The sequence below is a fragment of the Parasteatoda tepidariorum genome, chromosome 1 (genome assembly GCF_982258835.1).
Source record: "Parasteatoda tepidariorum strain Cologne lab strain chromosome 1, Ptep-v5.0, whole genome shotgun sequence".
Classification (NCBI taxonomy): Eukaryota; Metazoa; Arthropoda; class Arachnida; order Araneae; family Theridiidae; genus Parasteatoda; species Parasteatoda tepidariorum.
The window spans coordinates 10,944,922-10,959,903 of NC_141755.1; the positions used below are offsets into that span (position 1 = coordinate 10,944,922).

The 14,982-nt window shown below is 27.3% G+C and overlaps 1 protein-coding gene across 2 annotated transcripts in view; it reads right to left on the reverse strand.

Annotated features, from left to right (window-relative positions):
- Nucleotides 1-14,982, reverse strand: part of dia (diaphanous related formin 1) — a 48,930-nt gene that overhangs the window by 28,804 nt on the left and 5,144 nt on the right. For both annotated transcript variants that reach the window (XM_071180199.2, XM_087159110.1), the window contains exons 3-11: nucleotides 13,954-14,118; nucleotides 12,881-12,982; nucleotides 8,326-8,447; nucleotides 7,497-7,565; nucleotides 6,535-6,601; nucleotides 5,182-5,315; nucleotides 3,086-3,191; nucleotides 715-825; nucleotides 496-620 (exon numbers count right to left, since the gene is read on the reverse strand). In XM_071180199.2, coding sequence (XP_071036300.2) covers nucleotides 496-620; nucleotides 715-825; nucleotides 3,086-3,191; nucleotides 5,182-5,315; nucleotides 6,535-6,601; nucleotides 7,497-7,565; nucleotides 8,326-8,447; nucleotides 12,881-12,982; nucleotides 13,954-14,118 — 1,001 coding nt within the window. The remainder of the gene's footprint in view (nucleotides 1-495; nucleotides 621-714; nucleotides 826-3,085; nucleotides 3,192-5,181; nucleotides 5,316-6,534; nucleotides 6,602-7,496; nucleotides 7,566-8,325; nucleotides 8,448-12,880; nucleotides 12,983-13,953; nucleotides 14,119-14,982) is intronic.

Genomic DNA, 14,982 nt, shown 5'->3' on the forward strand with positions numbered 1-14,982 from the left:
TAATTATAAATTTGGAAAAATGGAAAGAAAAGTGCAACCAAGACTTAGAGACCCTTAAAAGTATAAATCCTCCTGACTTTAGATCCAAATGTGTAGTAATAAGAAAATATTTTGCCAAGCAGGAGTAAAAAACCAAAGATTTGGTAATATCTATTGATTACTGCTATGAACTCTTTTCTTAACTTTAAAATGCCTTGGTGGTAGAAGGTTAATAAGAGTTATTTGCAGTCAAAACCTTGTCATGGTTATTGAATTTTGTGTAAATTTTTAAGCAGATACAGGAAAACCATTTGCCGACCTGATTTCCACTTGATTACATTCACACAGAAAACAACAATTTAAGGAATTGTTATTTTTTGAGAGGATAAATAAATGAAACATTATTTTTTAAATTATAGTAAATATTTTATCTCTATTTTAGCATGCTTTTATTTTAAACTCTTAATCAAACATTTATTTAAGCTGCAAAAAAAAATTCTACGCAAAAAAGGATACTCTAATTCTAATCGAACATTTTCATATCGCTGAGAGAATTCATCAAAATCTTCTTCCTTATGGTCTTGAAAAATTTTCAATTGAATACTCAGCTCAGCAGTTTGATTTCCTTCGGCTTGCAAGTTCTAACAAAAAAAAATTTAAAAAAGACAATTTTATAATGATTGTAAGAGGATAACACTAAGAAAAATAAAATATAAACAATGTAACACTACTCACTTCCAAAACATCAATTAGGCCTGATCTCATGAACTCATTCCTTAAATGCAAACGGAAATCCAGGTCATCTGGAGAAGTTACTAAAGCATTTATTAGCTGTATACAGGCTATCTATGAATGAGAAATAAAAATCTATTAAAAAAACTAAGTCAAAAACTTTTCAAACTGAAAAGATTTTAAAATCCTTGATTTTCTGGAAACTCATCATTGAAATTAAAATTTAAAAAATTTATAAATTAAAATGATTCCATACCTTTTGTTACTTTAAATAATTATAATGTGGGGAAGTATAGCCCAAACCTCATATTTATCGATGAGTAATAATATTGGGCACTTATTTGGTTTAGCAAAAAAAAATTTTACTTTGAGAAACAAGACATACTGTCAGAAATAATAATGTTTTCCTTCAGTGAAAAGCTAAGCATTTTACACTTTAGTATAAATTCCCACAGTTACAAATGTTAAATAACGAAAAGAGCATGAAAAAACATCAGCTGGATGTAGTAAAAAACCCTAACATTTTACTAATATCACACACATCGACAATTTGCAATTTAAAAACATCAAAAACATGATTTCCTTTCGAATTGCACAAATGTGCTTCATTTTTTTCTTCATCATATAGTAAAAGAAAAATACTTCTTCGAGAAATCAAGGAACTGAGGAATCGGCCGAACATTATTCAGCACATACTTTAAAATTTCAAATGAATTATTATATAATTGTTCACTGTACTTTTAACAGCTGATTAAAAAGAGCATGATTTTTAGTTGCGGACATTTTTATGATATTGCTCCTTAGAACTGTCAACACTGATAATTTTTTTCTTTTTCTTTAACTCTTTTTTACACAACTCCCAATTTAACAGATAGAATGCTCAGTACTAACAAATTCTTTAAATTGTGGTGCAAGAGTAACTGAATGTAAAGGGAACTGACTTAGTAAGACATAAATAATGTAATGGGACACTTTTTTTTTAACTACATCTTCAAAAATTAAATGTTTCATAAGAGGATAAAAAGAAATTATACAAGACAAAATTAGAAACACTATAAGCATATAAAAATGCTTAAAATAAAGAATAATTTTAAATTTCAAAATTAATTAAAATTGTTGACTAGTGAAATTGAAAAAAAAAATCCATTATATCAAAAAGTGTACAAAATTTAAAGTGTACAAAATTATAATAAATTAGAATTAAAATATATCTCAATCTATTAATTTAAAAACATTCCATACAAATTTTTATTTTTATTTCATTTTAATTATTTTTGTCAATCTTAGCATTTAATAAAAGTTTGAAATATTCCAAATTTTAGAATGTCAATGATCTTAATCCTAAAAAATATGGAAGGTTTCAAAATTTAACACCATGCGATTTACAGTGTCTCATCTCTACTAAGCAGAGATATTCAAAGATGCCAACTTGCTCCGGATAGCGAATAAATATTTTAAACTGGTAGCTTATTAATTGTGATTCTTGGTTTAATAAATTCAATTTAGTAGGTTTTTATCCACCACTATTTTTAAATAATTCGACGGCTTATATAATTTGCCACTTTATTATTATTAAGTCATGCTAAACCTTTTAAAAAGTAAGCAAAATTAGTCAAAAATTTGCACATTTTAGTTTGTAGTTATTTACCATTTTTTAAATTACTTTGGCGTGTCCGGAGCCGTTGGCATCTCTGGATATTATAAATATTTAAATTAAATTTCAGAATAACTATATAATTGTTTTTAAGCATGACATAAGCTTGGTGACAGACTTTAATAATTAGATAATTGAAATACAGTACAGAACCCGTTATCCGGAAATCAAAAAACAGGAAAACCAAAAAAACGGAACGAAATTCGATAAATTTTCCCGCCATATTTTTTAAAAAAAAAAAAATTTCTTCATAACATTTTAGGATTTTTCTTTCTTTTTTGAAAGATGTTTACCTTACCATCATTTTGGAAATAATCATTAGTGTATTACTTCATCGTTTTTTCTTCTTTTTAAGATTATTTCCAAAAATTTTTTTATTTTTTTTAGTTGGGTTTAACAATAAAAAAACGGCTTTTTGTAGCGATTCAGAAAACCGGAAAAATCAGTTATCCAGAATAGCGATGGTCCCGATCGTTCCGGATAATCGGTTCCCTACTGTATCTATTTAAAACTATTATCAAGAGATTGTTTATATGAATTTGATAGTGTTACATATAAAAACAATTTGCCAGATTTAACCAGTTTTATATTTTGTTACACAACTCTTTCAGCAATATAGACTATTTGCATAAAAAAGTTAATTACTTTGATACTTATTTAGTTACAAAAATTAATGGCGGATAAAATTAAAACTATTAAAAAATAAAATTAAAAAGTTACCCTTAATGTTTCATTCCTAGTTTCTAGACCTTGAACAATAGGGGCAAATCTTTCCCTTTCTTCCATTTCTCCGCAGATGGTTATAGCTTCAAGTGCTTTTTCATGTCTATAAATAGAATGTATTATTTTAGTAAAAATATCAATACATAATATTACCATTTTAAATTAAAAAGACAATTATAAACTTGCTAAAACACAAACCAAAAAATTAAAAACTTATGACAAATCACCGGTGATGAAAAGTCCGGACAGATTTGGTATTCTAGGAAAATTTATGATTGAGATAAAGATTTAAGTTTTCCCCTAATATTACTATTTGTAAGATTAGCCATTTTATTACCATGAGGAGCCATTTTATTACCATATTCTATCAGGTGATGGAAAAAAAAATACTAAAAAATATTAAAAATAGTGGGAACAAATTAAATAAATAATGAGTAGCTATATTTTGATAATTATCACCGATTTTAAATATTTATTTGATTAATTATTGATTTACTTTTTTATCACACTGTACTGTTTATGTATTCAATATTATTCTAAAAATTGAAAGAATTGGAAAAAGAATTGGCTATACAGAAATAAGAGCAAAGCAATCCTGCAAAACCCCTGATGATCTTAGTGCCTTAACCAATGTATCATTGCAGCTCATAAAAAATAAACCTGCAATGATAAGTTCACCCATAAAAATTATAACTATGGCATAAACAAAACTAAAATATTAACTCAGATGTATCTTTATATTTTTCACTGCCCATGTTACTTAAAATTAGCTTTTTGCAGTAGTTACCCACGGCATTAACAAAGTTTATAGTACAAAATGTAACAACATGAAATTGAATTTCAGCTAGGAATTATCACTATCAGAATATAGGTAAAACAGGAGAACACTTATCATTAATTTCATTAATTAAAAGAAATATGTGTTCTCAGAAAAGCACTACTGTGATTCAGTATCATGAAGAAATGAGAATACATTGAACAATATTTACAGTTTTACGCTTGTAGTATTTTATCTGGTTAGGTTTATTAGGATAAAACAATATTCATTACATTGATAATAAATTAATCATTTTTAGAAGAATACACAATGAGTATATTAATTTAATACACAATGAGTATATTAATTTAATACACAATGAGTACAGACAAAAACAAACTTTACTGATTTTTAAATAATACTATTTTAAATTATACTGTTAAAATAAATTGGTAAAGAGGTTGAATAAAGAGGTTGAATTACTAGATGCAAGTTTTTTAAGATTTATCACAGATTTAGTGACAAAATTTCGAGTATATATTCATATATAATCTTAATACTTTATTACGAAAAGTGTTTCCAAATAAACAATTTCCAAAAATTTATATATTGTGATGAACTTCAAATACAAAATAAATTACATGAAATTTTGAATATGAGTTCTTCTGGCAGAAACTTCTGCATTTTGTACTGCCAAAAATAAGCTTATACTTATAAATACCTAAAAACTAACAATATTAATGAATTTATTATTCCATCTGTTTGCTATACATTTGATAGATTTTTCAGCATATTTAACCAAGTTTAGCTATAAAAAAAAATTGCCTTTCATTAAATGTTAAATTCTTAAAGTAAGAATACTTAGAAGATATTCAGTTTTTAATAATCTTTATTAGCTTTCAATCTTTATTAGATTATCAGCTTTTAATAATCTATTAATCTTTGGTCTGCAAGATGGTTTCAGTAATGTTTACCCAAATGCCAAAATTATTTTAATTGAACATGACACATAAATCAAGCAATCCAGAAATGTGAGGTTGAAGTCACAAATGGAAATGAAAGTGCAGCTTTTGCAATCAGCAAAAACTGGAGCACCAACAGATAGAAAGCAACAGCATAATGTTTACTGGTATCTTACATTAAGGACTTTTCTTTTTATGTTTAGCACTTATTAAAAAAAATAAAAGACAATTTAACTAAAATATATTTACATTTTTTGGAAACCTAAAACAAGCTGTAAAGGCACAAAAAACATTTAATTAGTGAAGATGAACAATGAGATATGAACATCAATTTGGTTTAGATGTCACATTAAACAATCAATAGTTATACATACCCATTCGGGGGAATCAAACACAAAGCTGCCATGAGTTTAACAGCATCAGTCATAATAACTGGCACAGATGGGTCTATTGAGCGAGATAAGATAGTGAGAGCATCAGAATGTTGGAAGATTTGTTTCAAGCCAGCCTAGAGTGATGAAACAAGATAGTAAGATATAAATCACTAATACAAAAATGAATTCAAAGTTACAAAGGCAAATATAGTATAAAAAAATTACTTCAATAGACTTTCATTAAAAGATATACATACATTAATCAATTTAAGAAATTTATAAAAGTCTTTTTTTAAGTTTGTTTCATGCATTAATATTTGGACGATCCCTGTGGCAGAATTTTTTTGGGCTTTCTGCGACATACCTCTCTAATACTAATATCTTTCTGCAAGATAATTTTAAAAATAACAAATATACATGTTACTGAATTAAAGTAACAAAAGCATAAACTTCAAAAAAAAAAAATTCAAATAAACTTTTTGGATCAAACAAAAAATTTTTTTAATTAAATATGTAATACTTTTTATTCTAATATTATGGGCCACATTCTCGCATTTTGTAGGGGGAAAACACACTAATTATTTTCTTTTTCTCAAAATCATTATCTAATTAAAAAGTTTTTTTAAAAAATCGTGAAATCCGTAGCAGTAAATCGGACTCTTCAAAAAAGGGTTACTAAATGCACGTGTTCATTTCAAGATTCAGTTGTTGTAATAAATAATATCATATTAAAAGGAAATGGAAATTAAAAGTAATAACCGCATTAAAAAAAATTAGAAAGAAATTTTCTGCAGAAAAGAAAACCAAAATTTTTACTTCATTAATCTTTATTTATCATTGCTCTCAAATGAGAATAGAAAAAGCATTTTTTTCACTCGGATGCGCAAAAAAGGCATCTTTTGAATATAATTCTGACGAAAAAATGAAATCTTTCGCAAATTTCTGTGGAAAAAAAAATTTACATCACATAACAAAAATCTTTCTGTAAGAGCTCTGTAACATTTTGCGACAATGTCGCCGTGTCGCCACGATTCTGCCACTGGGTGGACGATAATGTAATAAAATAATCATATCTAAATTATATTTAATAAATTTACTTCAATAAATAATTAGAAAAAAACTACAAAATTAAAACATGTAGCACTCCAAGTAATTCAAAAAAAATTTCCTCTGTAGATACATTTGTAAATATATCTAGAAAGAAAAATTACTCGACAAAAAGCTAACAGATTAAATGTAAAATAATGCTAAATTAAGCAATTGAAGTAGAAACAAAATATTAGATTAAAGCTTACTATTGAATTTTTTATAACATTAAAACAATTAAAAGAAATAAAACAGTTATCAACTCACAGTATTGTTCATTAATGCTCGCAGGCATTTGATACATTCATGCTGAATACGCTCATATTTTACACTCCTAAAATCAAATTAAAGAGATTAATAAAAAATAAGTCTTCTTATAAATGGCTAACAAAAAAAAATATAAATACAAAACAAACAAAAAAACTTAAAATGCGAACAAGTTATAAAGAACTTCAATATAATAAAAATGTTAAGTTTAAATACAAATAGAAAGAAATGTTGTGAATATTTTTGCCACAGCAATGCTATAGCCTTTTGTTATGGCTGGTACAATAGGTAAATCAGAATAACAAGTTAAATAAACAAGTCAGACTGTAACAAATGAAAAATTGTCTTAAACAAAAATTTTACTTTATGAAAGTACATACATCTTTTCATCTTTCTAATTAAATAAATAAAAATACAGATAAATTTGTTTTAATTCTGGATACAATACTATACAGTTTTGTAATTCCTCATAAAAATTTCTTGTACAGATCCTATGCTAACTGACTTTTCAGCAGACAAAAAATAAAAATGAGGAAAATGTATTAATACTAATGAGATTTATAGAATACATAAACAATTTAATGCCAAGTAATAAATAATTTCTTTATCTCATTAGAAGCAATATATATATTTATTATTTTCAGTAATAATGATACTGTCATTGGAAACACAAACAAATTATAGCTGCTTATTCTTCAAATTCATTAAATACAAATTATTTTTATTGAACAATGATCGCATTACTAAAAGTTAAGTAAAATAATATTTGAACAATAATCAACTATAAATAAGATAAATATAATTTCTAAAAATGTTTAACTAGTGAACATTTGCTAATTTGAAGCAACTTTTATTGAAAGCACAAAATAAAATATCAAAACCAAATATGATAAAATCCTTAATATTTCAATTTAACACATCCATTTAAAAATTTGCTATGCAAATAAATATAATTGACTTACTTTCCATAACAAGAATTCAAAATTTGTAATAACTTATCGAGTCCACGGCTTCCAAATTCTTGTACCCAACTGTAAAAAGAGAGACAATTAAATATGATTATAAATTATATAACATAAAAAGGCAATAATAAAAACTTTCTGCTTTGGATAAAAGTATAATATTAACAAAACTTCGAAATATGAAAACAAAATTGCATTGAAAATGTGTGCATTGAATAAACATTTCGTAAAAAGTCTGAGCGTATTGGCTTTAAAAACAATCTTAAAAAAATGCATTCATGTTTATAAATGGAGAGTTAATTGCTTTATAATTTTTGAAGTCATTGTCTTCATAAAAAACAATGATAGTCCAAATTACTGATCAGGAAATTAAAAGACAAAATTCTTTCATTTCTTTAAAAATTTAATTTGTGATATTTTAAATCTTTGCATTCAAATACTTAATAACCCTACTTTTTCCAAACTGACCGAACTATGGATTGGAATATCTTGTAACATCAAAAGATGTAGTAGCTAGAATGCATAGACAATATAAAATTGTTTAATATTTTATATTTATAATATTTATGTATAATATTTTATATACATAATATTCATGCAAAATATTTTATATGCATATTTAATACTTTTCATCCTTATATTTTCCCGTAAATATCAAACTTAGTAAGTAATAAAAGAAATCCATAGAAAAACATTTCTAGATAAGTGAGTTTAGTTTTGACATTTAGTGTCAAGAAAAATTGTGTTTATTTTCACACAAAATTTCTGTGGTACACCAGTTTCATTTAAATAAAAGATTGATCATTAATAAGTGAAATTTTTACATTACCTTACTGTATTGTTGGTCAAAGCTATTCGAAGAGATTCTAAGCACTGGAATAATTTATGAACACTCATGTCTGAATTACTTAGGTATGAAATATAGTCTGCAGGACTGTCTAATCTACCTTTCTGTTGGAAAAAAATGAAAAAGAAAAAAATTAATGCTCTTGATTACAAATTAAAGACAAAAATGATAATTAAAGTATGGCATTTTTAACATTCCAAAAAAGCCAACTATCTTATCGTTAAAACACAATGATGGGTGGCGCGATGAGGGAACAGCACAAAATGTCTCAAATATAAAATAAAAATATGATAAAATATAAAAGTTTAAAATCTTACTAAATCAATGCCCTCGAGTGTGTTTTTAAAGAATAGAAATGTTAACATTTCCCCTTAATAGTGATTTGTCCAGCAGGTGGCGCAGCACCACAACTACTGTGTCTGTTTACAAATGTAAGAGAGAGATTTTTAATATGAAACGATTAGGAAGCAGCAATGTACTCGGCTGCTGAAGTAGTTTGTTTTCTCTTACTTCTTAATTAAATTTATTGTTTTATTGTTGAAATTATTCTTAACTTGACTCATCGCCACATCGAAGAGCAAACAGCGATAGAAAGTAAAAGAAGACAACAGAACCCAGAACTCCTGAGTTCCAACCTTTGAAAACAACTGGTTACAGTATGAAATTAGTAGCTATTCAGAATCCATAATTTGAAAATTATTATGAGTTGTCAAAATCTTAAATGCCATTTTTATGATTAGTTGCACCTGCAGTCATATTTTATCACAAATTACAAAATTTGAAATGCAGGTTGGAGTTATCTAATATAAAACTTAAACAAAGATTTTAACAGTAAATCCTGAGATGTCTAAAGTAACATAAAACCTACGCCATCAGATTAAAATATGAACAAAATATCATTTTATATCTTCCACCAACCATCCCAGGTTCCAATATTTTCCTATGAAAGCATATCAATAATATAAATATATTGCTTGATATTATGTTTTGTAAACTGAAAAGCTAAAAGCATCAACTATGCCATAAATGTTTCCATAATATATTTGCACTTTTGAAATATATTTACCAATAATTTTTTATTATATCTACTGCACTAAAGCGATTAAATCTTGCAATAATATATTGAATTACTAAACATAATATAATTGAAAATAGCATACTGAAGGAAAAAGTCAAATTGAATATGGTGAAATTGAGTTACATATTTATTCATAGCATTGAAAATGATAAAGATTATAAATTCTATTGACATATACAAGGTGTGACATTAAATATCAAGAATGGTCAGAAAAATATGCAACAGTGAAAGCTATTAAAATCACTAGTTCATTTCCACATGACCAGTTAATCTATAACAAATTTCTTGTCGATCTCTAAACTATGTCTTAAAACTATTGCTTATGCGCGCTCTTTCATCTAAGCAAAACTAAGATGCAAGCCATCAAGCATTACTCTTTTCAGTAAATCTAGTTTTTAACCATGACCTTTCATAAAGACTGCTGAAAACATATCAACTTGAATATACTTTTCACTTCAAAGAACAAGTCCAAGTCCTATTGTTTAAGATCTGATAAATAAAGTGAATGTTGAATGAGAGACACTTCATGTAAACTGCACCCTAATATCAAACCAATTTTTTTTTTTTTTTAATTCTTTTTTTTCATGTGTGTGTATGCATTTCTTTTAAGCCCAAGTAGAAAACAGAAAAATTGTTGTACAAAATGCTACTGAATATTTCTTAATCAGTGTTGGTTATGCTGGCAATCTGCCAGAAAAATTAGATTTTATGCATCAATACATAAATTTTTTGAGCATTTTTATCAATTCTAGATGATATACATTGACAAGAAAATTCATTGTTTGTCAATTCCTTTCTGCCATATTAAAAATGACTTCCACAAGTAAAATAAAGTAACATACATCGATGGCTCTACACCTTCTTCAGCAATTTAAATTATTCAGCAGAAAATTATTTTAACAATGCTGAAAGTTAAAGAGAATTTAGTTTTGTTGATGATGATCAACCTGTAGTGTATCTACCACTACAAAAATACAATTCCAGTTCCCAACTCGATTCTATGTTGGGGTACCTCTTCATAGATGAAGATTGACAGTGTCGAAAACAACCAGTCCCACATGACACATGATGGCAACTTCTAACCTCGCATTGGTGACCTTCGGACGTGATGTGAACACACCTACCTTGGTAGAAGCACCCACTTAGATTTGAACACGCCTACTTCGGTGGAAGGTCCACACTGAACAGTTGGCTTGCTACTTGTGACTGCGACATTGTCCTCCTCACGCTATTGCTACTCAGTCTCGATCAAACACAGCGTCGGCCTGTATACACTCGACTGCTAAGGGCAACACAGTAGCAAACACAACTGAGGATTTAATACAGCTCTCACAATCAGCACTCAAAAGTACGGTGATCTTAAGGCAGCTCTCCCGGTTTCTCACAAAACAGCAATGAATCAACTAGTGGTATCCGTTCATCAAATTCTATCACAGATATAATTCTGGTGGGGTAGTACTGTAGTGTATCTACCACTACAAAAATACAATTCCAGTTCACTAATATATAAGAAATGTTAACTCGATTCTATGTTGGGGTACCTTTTCATAGATGAAGGTTGACATTGTCATTAACTACTATCCCCACAAACCTGAACTATATGATCAAGTTTAAATATGATGATTAAGCTAAAAAATACTAGCAATAATAAAAAGGCAAGTTTGTTTTCTCACTATTTCTAATACAAAAAAAAAACATAATAGTAATGAAAATTACAACTTCTATAATTCTTAAATAAAGCAAAGGAAACTTCTGTTCCCAAATAGGCTTAAATGCTATAGTGCGTCAAATATCACAAAAACTGTAGAGTGGAAGTAAAAAAAATATGTTATGATGCCTTCCCTGAGACACCTAATTCTTCAGCACAAAAAAAAATTATACACTAGCAATTATACATATGCAAAATTATAACAGAACATTAAATAAATGTATAGATAAAAAAATAAAAAAAACTATTTTTCTTCTTTATTAAAAGCTGAAGGAGAAATAAGAATAATTCTGAGTATCAAATAATATTGTTGCTTATCCTTGATGCAAGTGTTTGATCAGTCTAAATCAAAGTCCTGATAGTTCAAATATAACTTTTTTGAAAAATTAAACTTCTTTGTTTTGTCTTCAATAGATGTAACAACTACAGTGAATTCGCGATAACTCGAATCTGATAGGACTGACGAAAAACTTCGACATATCGGAAGTTCGACTTACCGTTAGTTTCGGTTTTGGACTTTCAAAATATTGTCGGATTATTTAATTAATGCTTATTAATCATTTTTCTGACAAGCCATTTACGATAAGACTGCTTGAAGCACTTTATGATACCCTGGTCCATCGGCTGCAACTTTGCTGTTGTGTTTGGCGGGAGAAACTGCAAGTTTACTGCTTTCAAATTAGGTTGATCACTATGTGCTGTGCATTTATCCATAAAGAGTATCACTTTTCTTTTTTTAGCGAATAATTTCCGATCCAATTTTCTTACATAGTCTTCAAATAATACTGATGTCATCCAAAACTTTTTGTTAGACTTGTAATCCAAAGGATACGTTTTTACATTCTTGAAACATTGGGGATTTCGCTTTTTTTCCGATAACAAGTAAGGGCAATTTCTCTGTCCCAGACGCATTTCCTCCAACTAGGACAGTCAAACGTTCCTTGCTCATTTTACAACCCTGAGCAGTTTTCATCCTTAAACATCATAGTCTTATTTGGAAGACATTTAAAAAATAAACCCATTTCATCAATATTGAAAACATCATTTTAACTGTATCCTTGAAGTAAATTTGGTAACGTTTCACATAACCACTGTTCACATACTTCAAGAGGGACAGCTTTAGCTTCTCCATGAAGAGTGCGAAAGACATTGTGTGTGTGCTGCAAAGGAAGGGGCAAGATATCAGCTCCTAGGTTTTTTTTTTCCTGCTTCAAAAGATCCCAAAAAAATCGAGTTAAAGGGAGTAAAATTCGAGTAATCGAGAATAATTAACATGAAATTGAAGATAAAAGGGTCGGGACCTCATAAAAAAATCGAGTTATAGTAATATTCGAGTTATCGTACTTCGAGTTATAGCGAATTGACTGTATTAAGATGTTTATTGATAGATGGATTAAGAGATAGAGAATTTCTATGTTAAATAGGAACCTGCTTGTAATATAAGGAGTTATGTGTCCTAATGACTCAGTTTTGAAAGTCTATCAGAATCACTGGAATATACTTTTTTTTTCCTTAAATAAAATGAGTCATGCAGTACAGTTTTGTTATATTACTTAAACTAGTATATGAATGAAAGTCACAAGGAACAAACTGACTGACAAAAAGGAGAAGAAAAAAAAAAGAGTGCCTGTAACAAATAGACTTTAGTTAACAATAATATTCTGATGAAAAAGGTTGTACTATATATCTATTTTTTAAAAGAGAATCACATTCTAAATTAGTACTGAAAAAAAAAAACTTAAAATACAAACCACAGCATTCCCCTTAATGGCCATGCTCAACATTGTTTTCTTTTTAGCTATGTCATGTTTCCTCAATGGTTCTTTTTTCTCTTCAGGCAAATTCATGTCATCCTGCACAAAGTAAACAAAAAGCATATTTTAAACATTTAGAAACAAATTTAATACAAGTAACAAGTTAAATAAAAATAAAACATCAGAGCTATTCCATCATTTAAAAATTTGATATTTGTAGACCTTAAATTTTATTTTAAAAAAATGAAAACAATTTTTCAAGTTATTTTGTTCAAATAACTTTAGGAGTCATTTACACACTTACTCAAAATTTGAGTAACTTTGGAAATTTTAATTATTTTTAAAAACTGAAAACTGGCTATTATGGGTGTAACATATTGTATTATGTCAATTAATGAAAAAAATGTCTGTAGTTTTAATTTTAACAGAAAATATGCTGTAAATGTTAAAAATTAAAAAATCTAAATTTTTAAAACAATTAATTTTTTTATAGATATAAAAGAAATATAGAGGAAATAATGATAGAGGAAATAATTTTAACAAGTTTGTGCCCATTTTATGCCAACGTGAAAGTAGAAACTTCCACTGGCACAAGATAATCAGCAAATTTGTAAAAAAGACCAACCGTGTGACCTATGTCAAAATTTTAGTCAATAACTTATCATTGACAAATACAGTAATACAACATAAATTATTTTGTTAAAATCTATCAGTAAAATCTATCTCAAAATACACTAAAAAAAAAAAGAATAAAAAATTCAAATTCCATTTAAATGAATTTAGGATTTTTTTTTTTCAAACTTTTAAGCAGAATACTAGAGCTTTTAAAAATAGAAAAAAATTACATGCAAGCCGAAGGTGATAAAGTCTCTTATTTTTACTGGTTAAAATAAAAGTTCCATTAAAAAAAATTTTAATGCATTAAGTATCTACTTTTTAAACAACAATTTTGAAAGATACATTATTGACATTATAAAATATATAACTATTACGTATATCAAATCACAAATAATTATGAGCAACAATCACAGATAAATATAAAAATTTAATTCAATAAAGAACTAACTTACCAGCATTATTTCAAACTGCCTATTAATTTCTTCTGCTGTTAAATTTTCTAAATTGTTTTCAGCTTCATTTACTTGATCAGTAAAATCATCAGAATGAGGTCTTTGAGTATGTGCCCATTTTGCTTTATCTTTCTTTGACTTGCCTAAACCACCAAATTTCTCCAGCTTTAAGAAGAAAAAAAAAATATTAATTTTCTCTTTTTTCAAAAATATATAAAAGCAAAAGTTATAACACTAAAAAATAAAATAAAAACTTTCATAAGGAAGAACTAAACCTTTCATTTAAGTAAAAAATTACTAAATTAGGTTAAGCAATATAATTTATTAAATTTGTTTATTTAAAATACATATATGCATGATTCAGGCAAGTACGGCGAAATTTAACGCTAATGATTCTACAAATATCGCTAAAATCACCTGCGTAAGCGACAAATTCGTTGCCTTGAAATATTAGGGGTCTGTCTAGGTTTTTCTAAGAGGTACTATTTCGTGAAAATTTAGACATAATTTGGAAAATTAAAAAATATATTAAAAAATCAATACAAAAATATGGTGAAAATATGGATTTATCGTTTCTTAAGGGATACAAATATAAAATTTTAAGAAAAAGTATTTTGTGAAATTTCCTAAAGTTGAATTTGTGAAGGTACCACTAAATGATAGTAAATTTGGCCTAGACAGACCCCTGAATATGCTCAGAATTTTCAAAGTAGCATGGGGAAAAAAATTTCTATTTGCATTGAATTTCGCACATTAGAAAGAAAAATAATGAGTACTAATTTTGTTGTTCGGCTCGTGTTAAAGAATTCAAATGTGTGGTATTCAAATGGAATTACTGATACGAAAATTTTTAAATTGAAATTTCAAATTTACATGTGCTGTGCGCTGCATTCATGTACTGGCAGTTATAATTATTAATCAATAAAACTTTTTCCTTTAGAATTGACTTAATTTAAAATTTTATAATTTTTAGATAATTAACTGTTAATATAATATTTCGTTAGCTTTTTCTTTTTCTGTTTTCCTAAT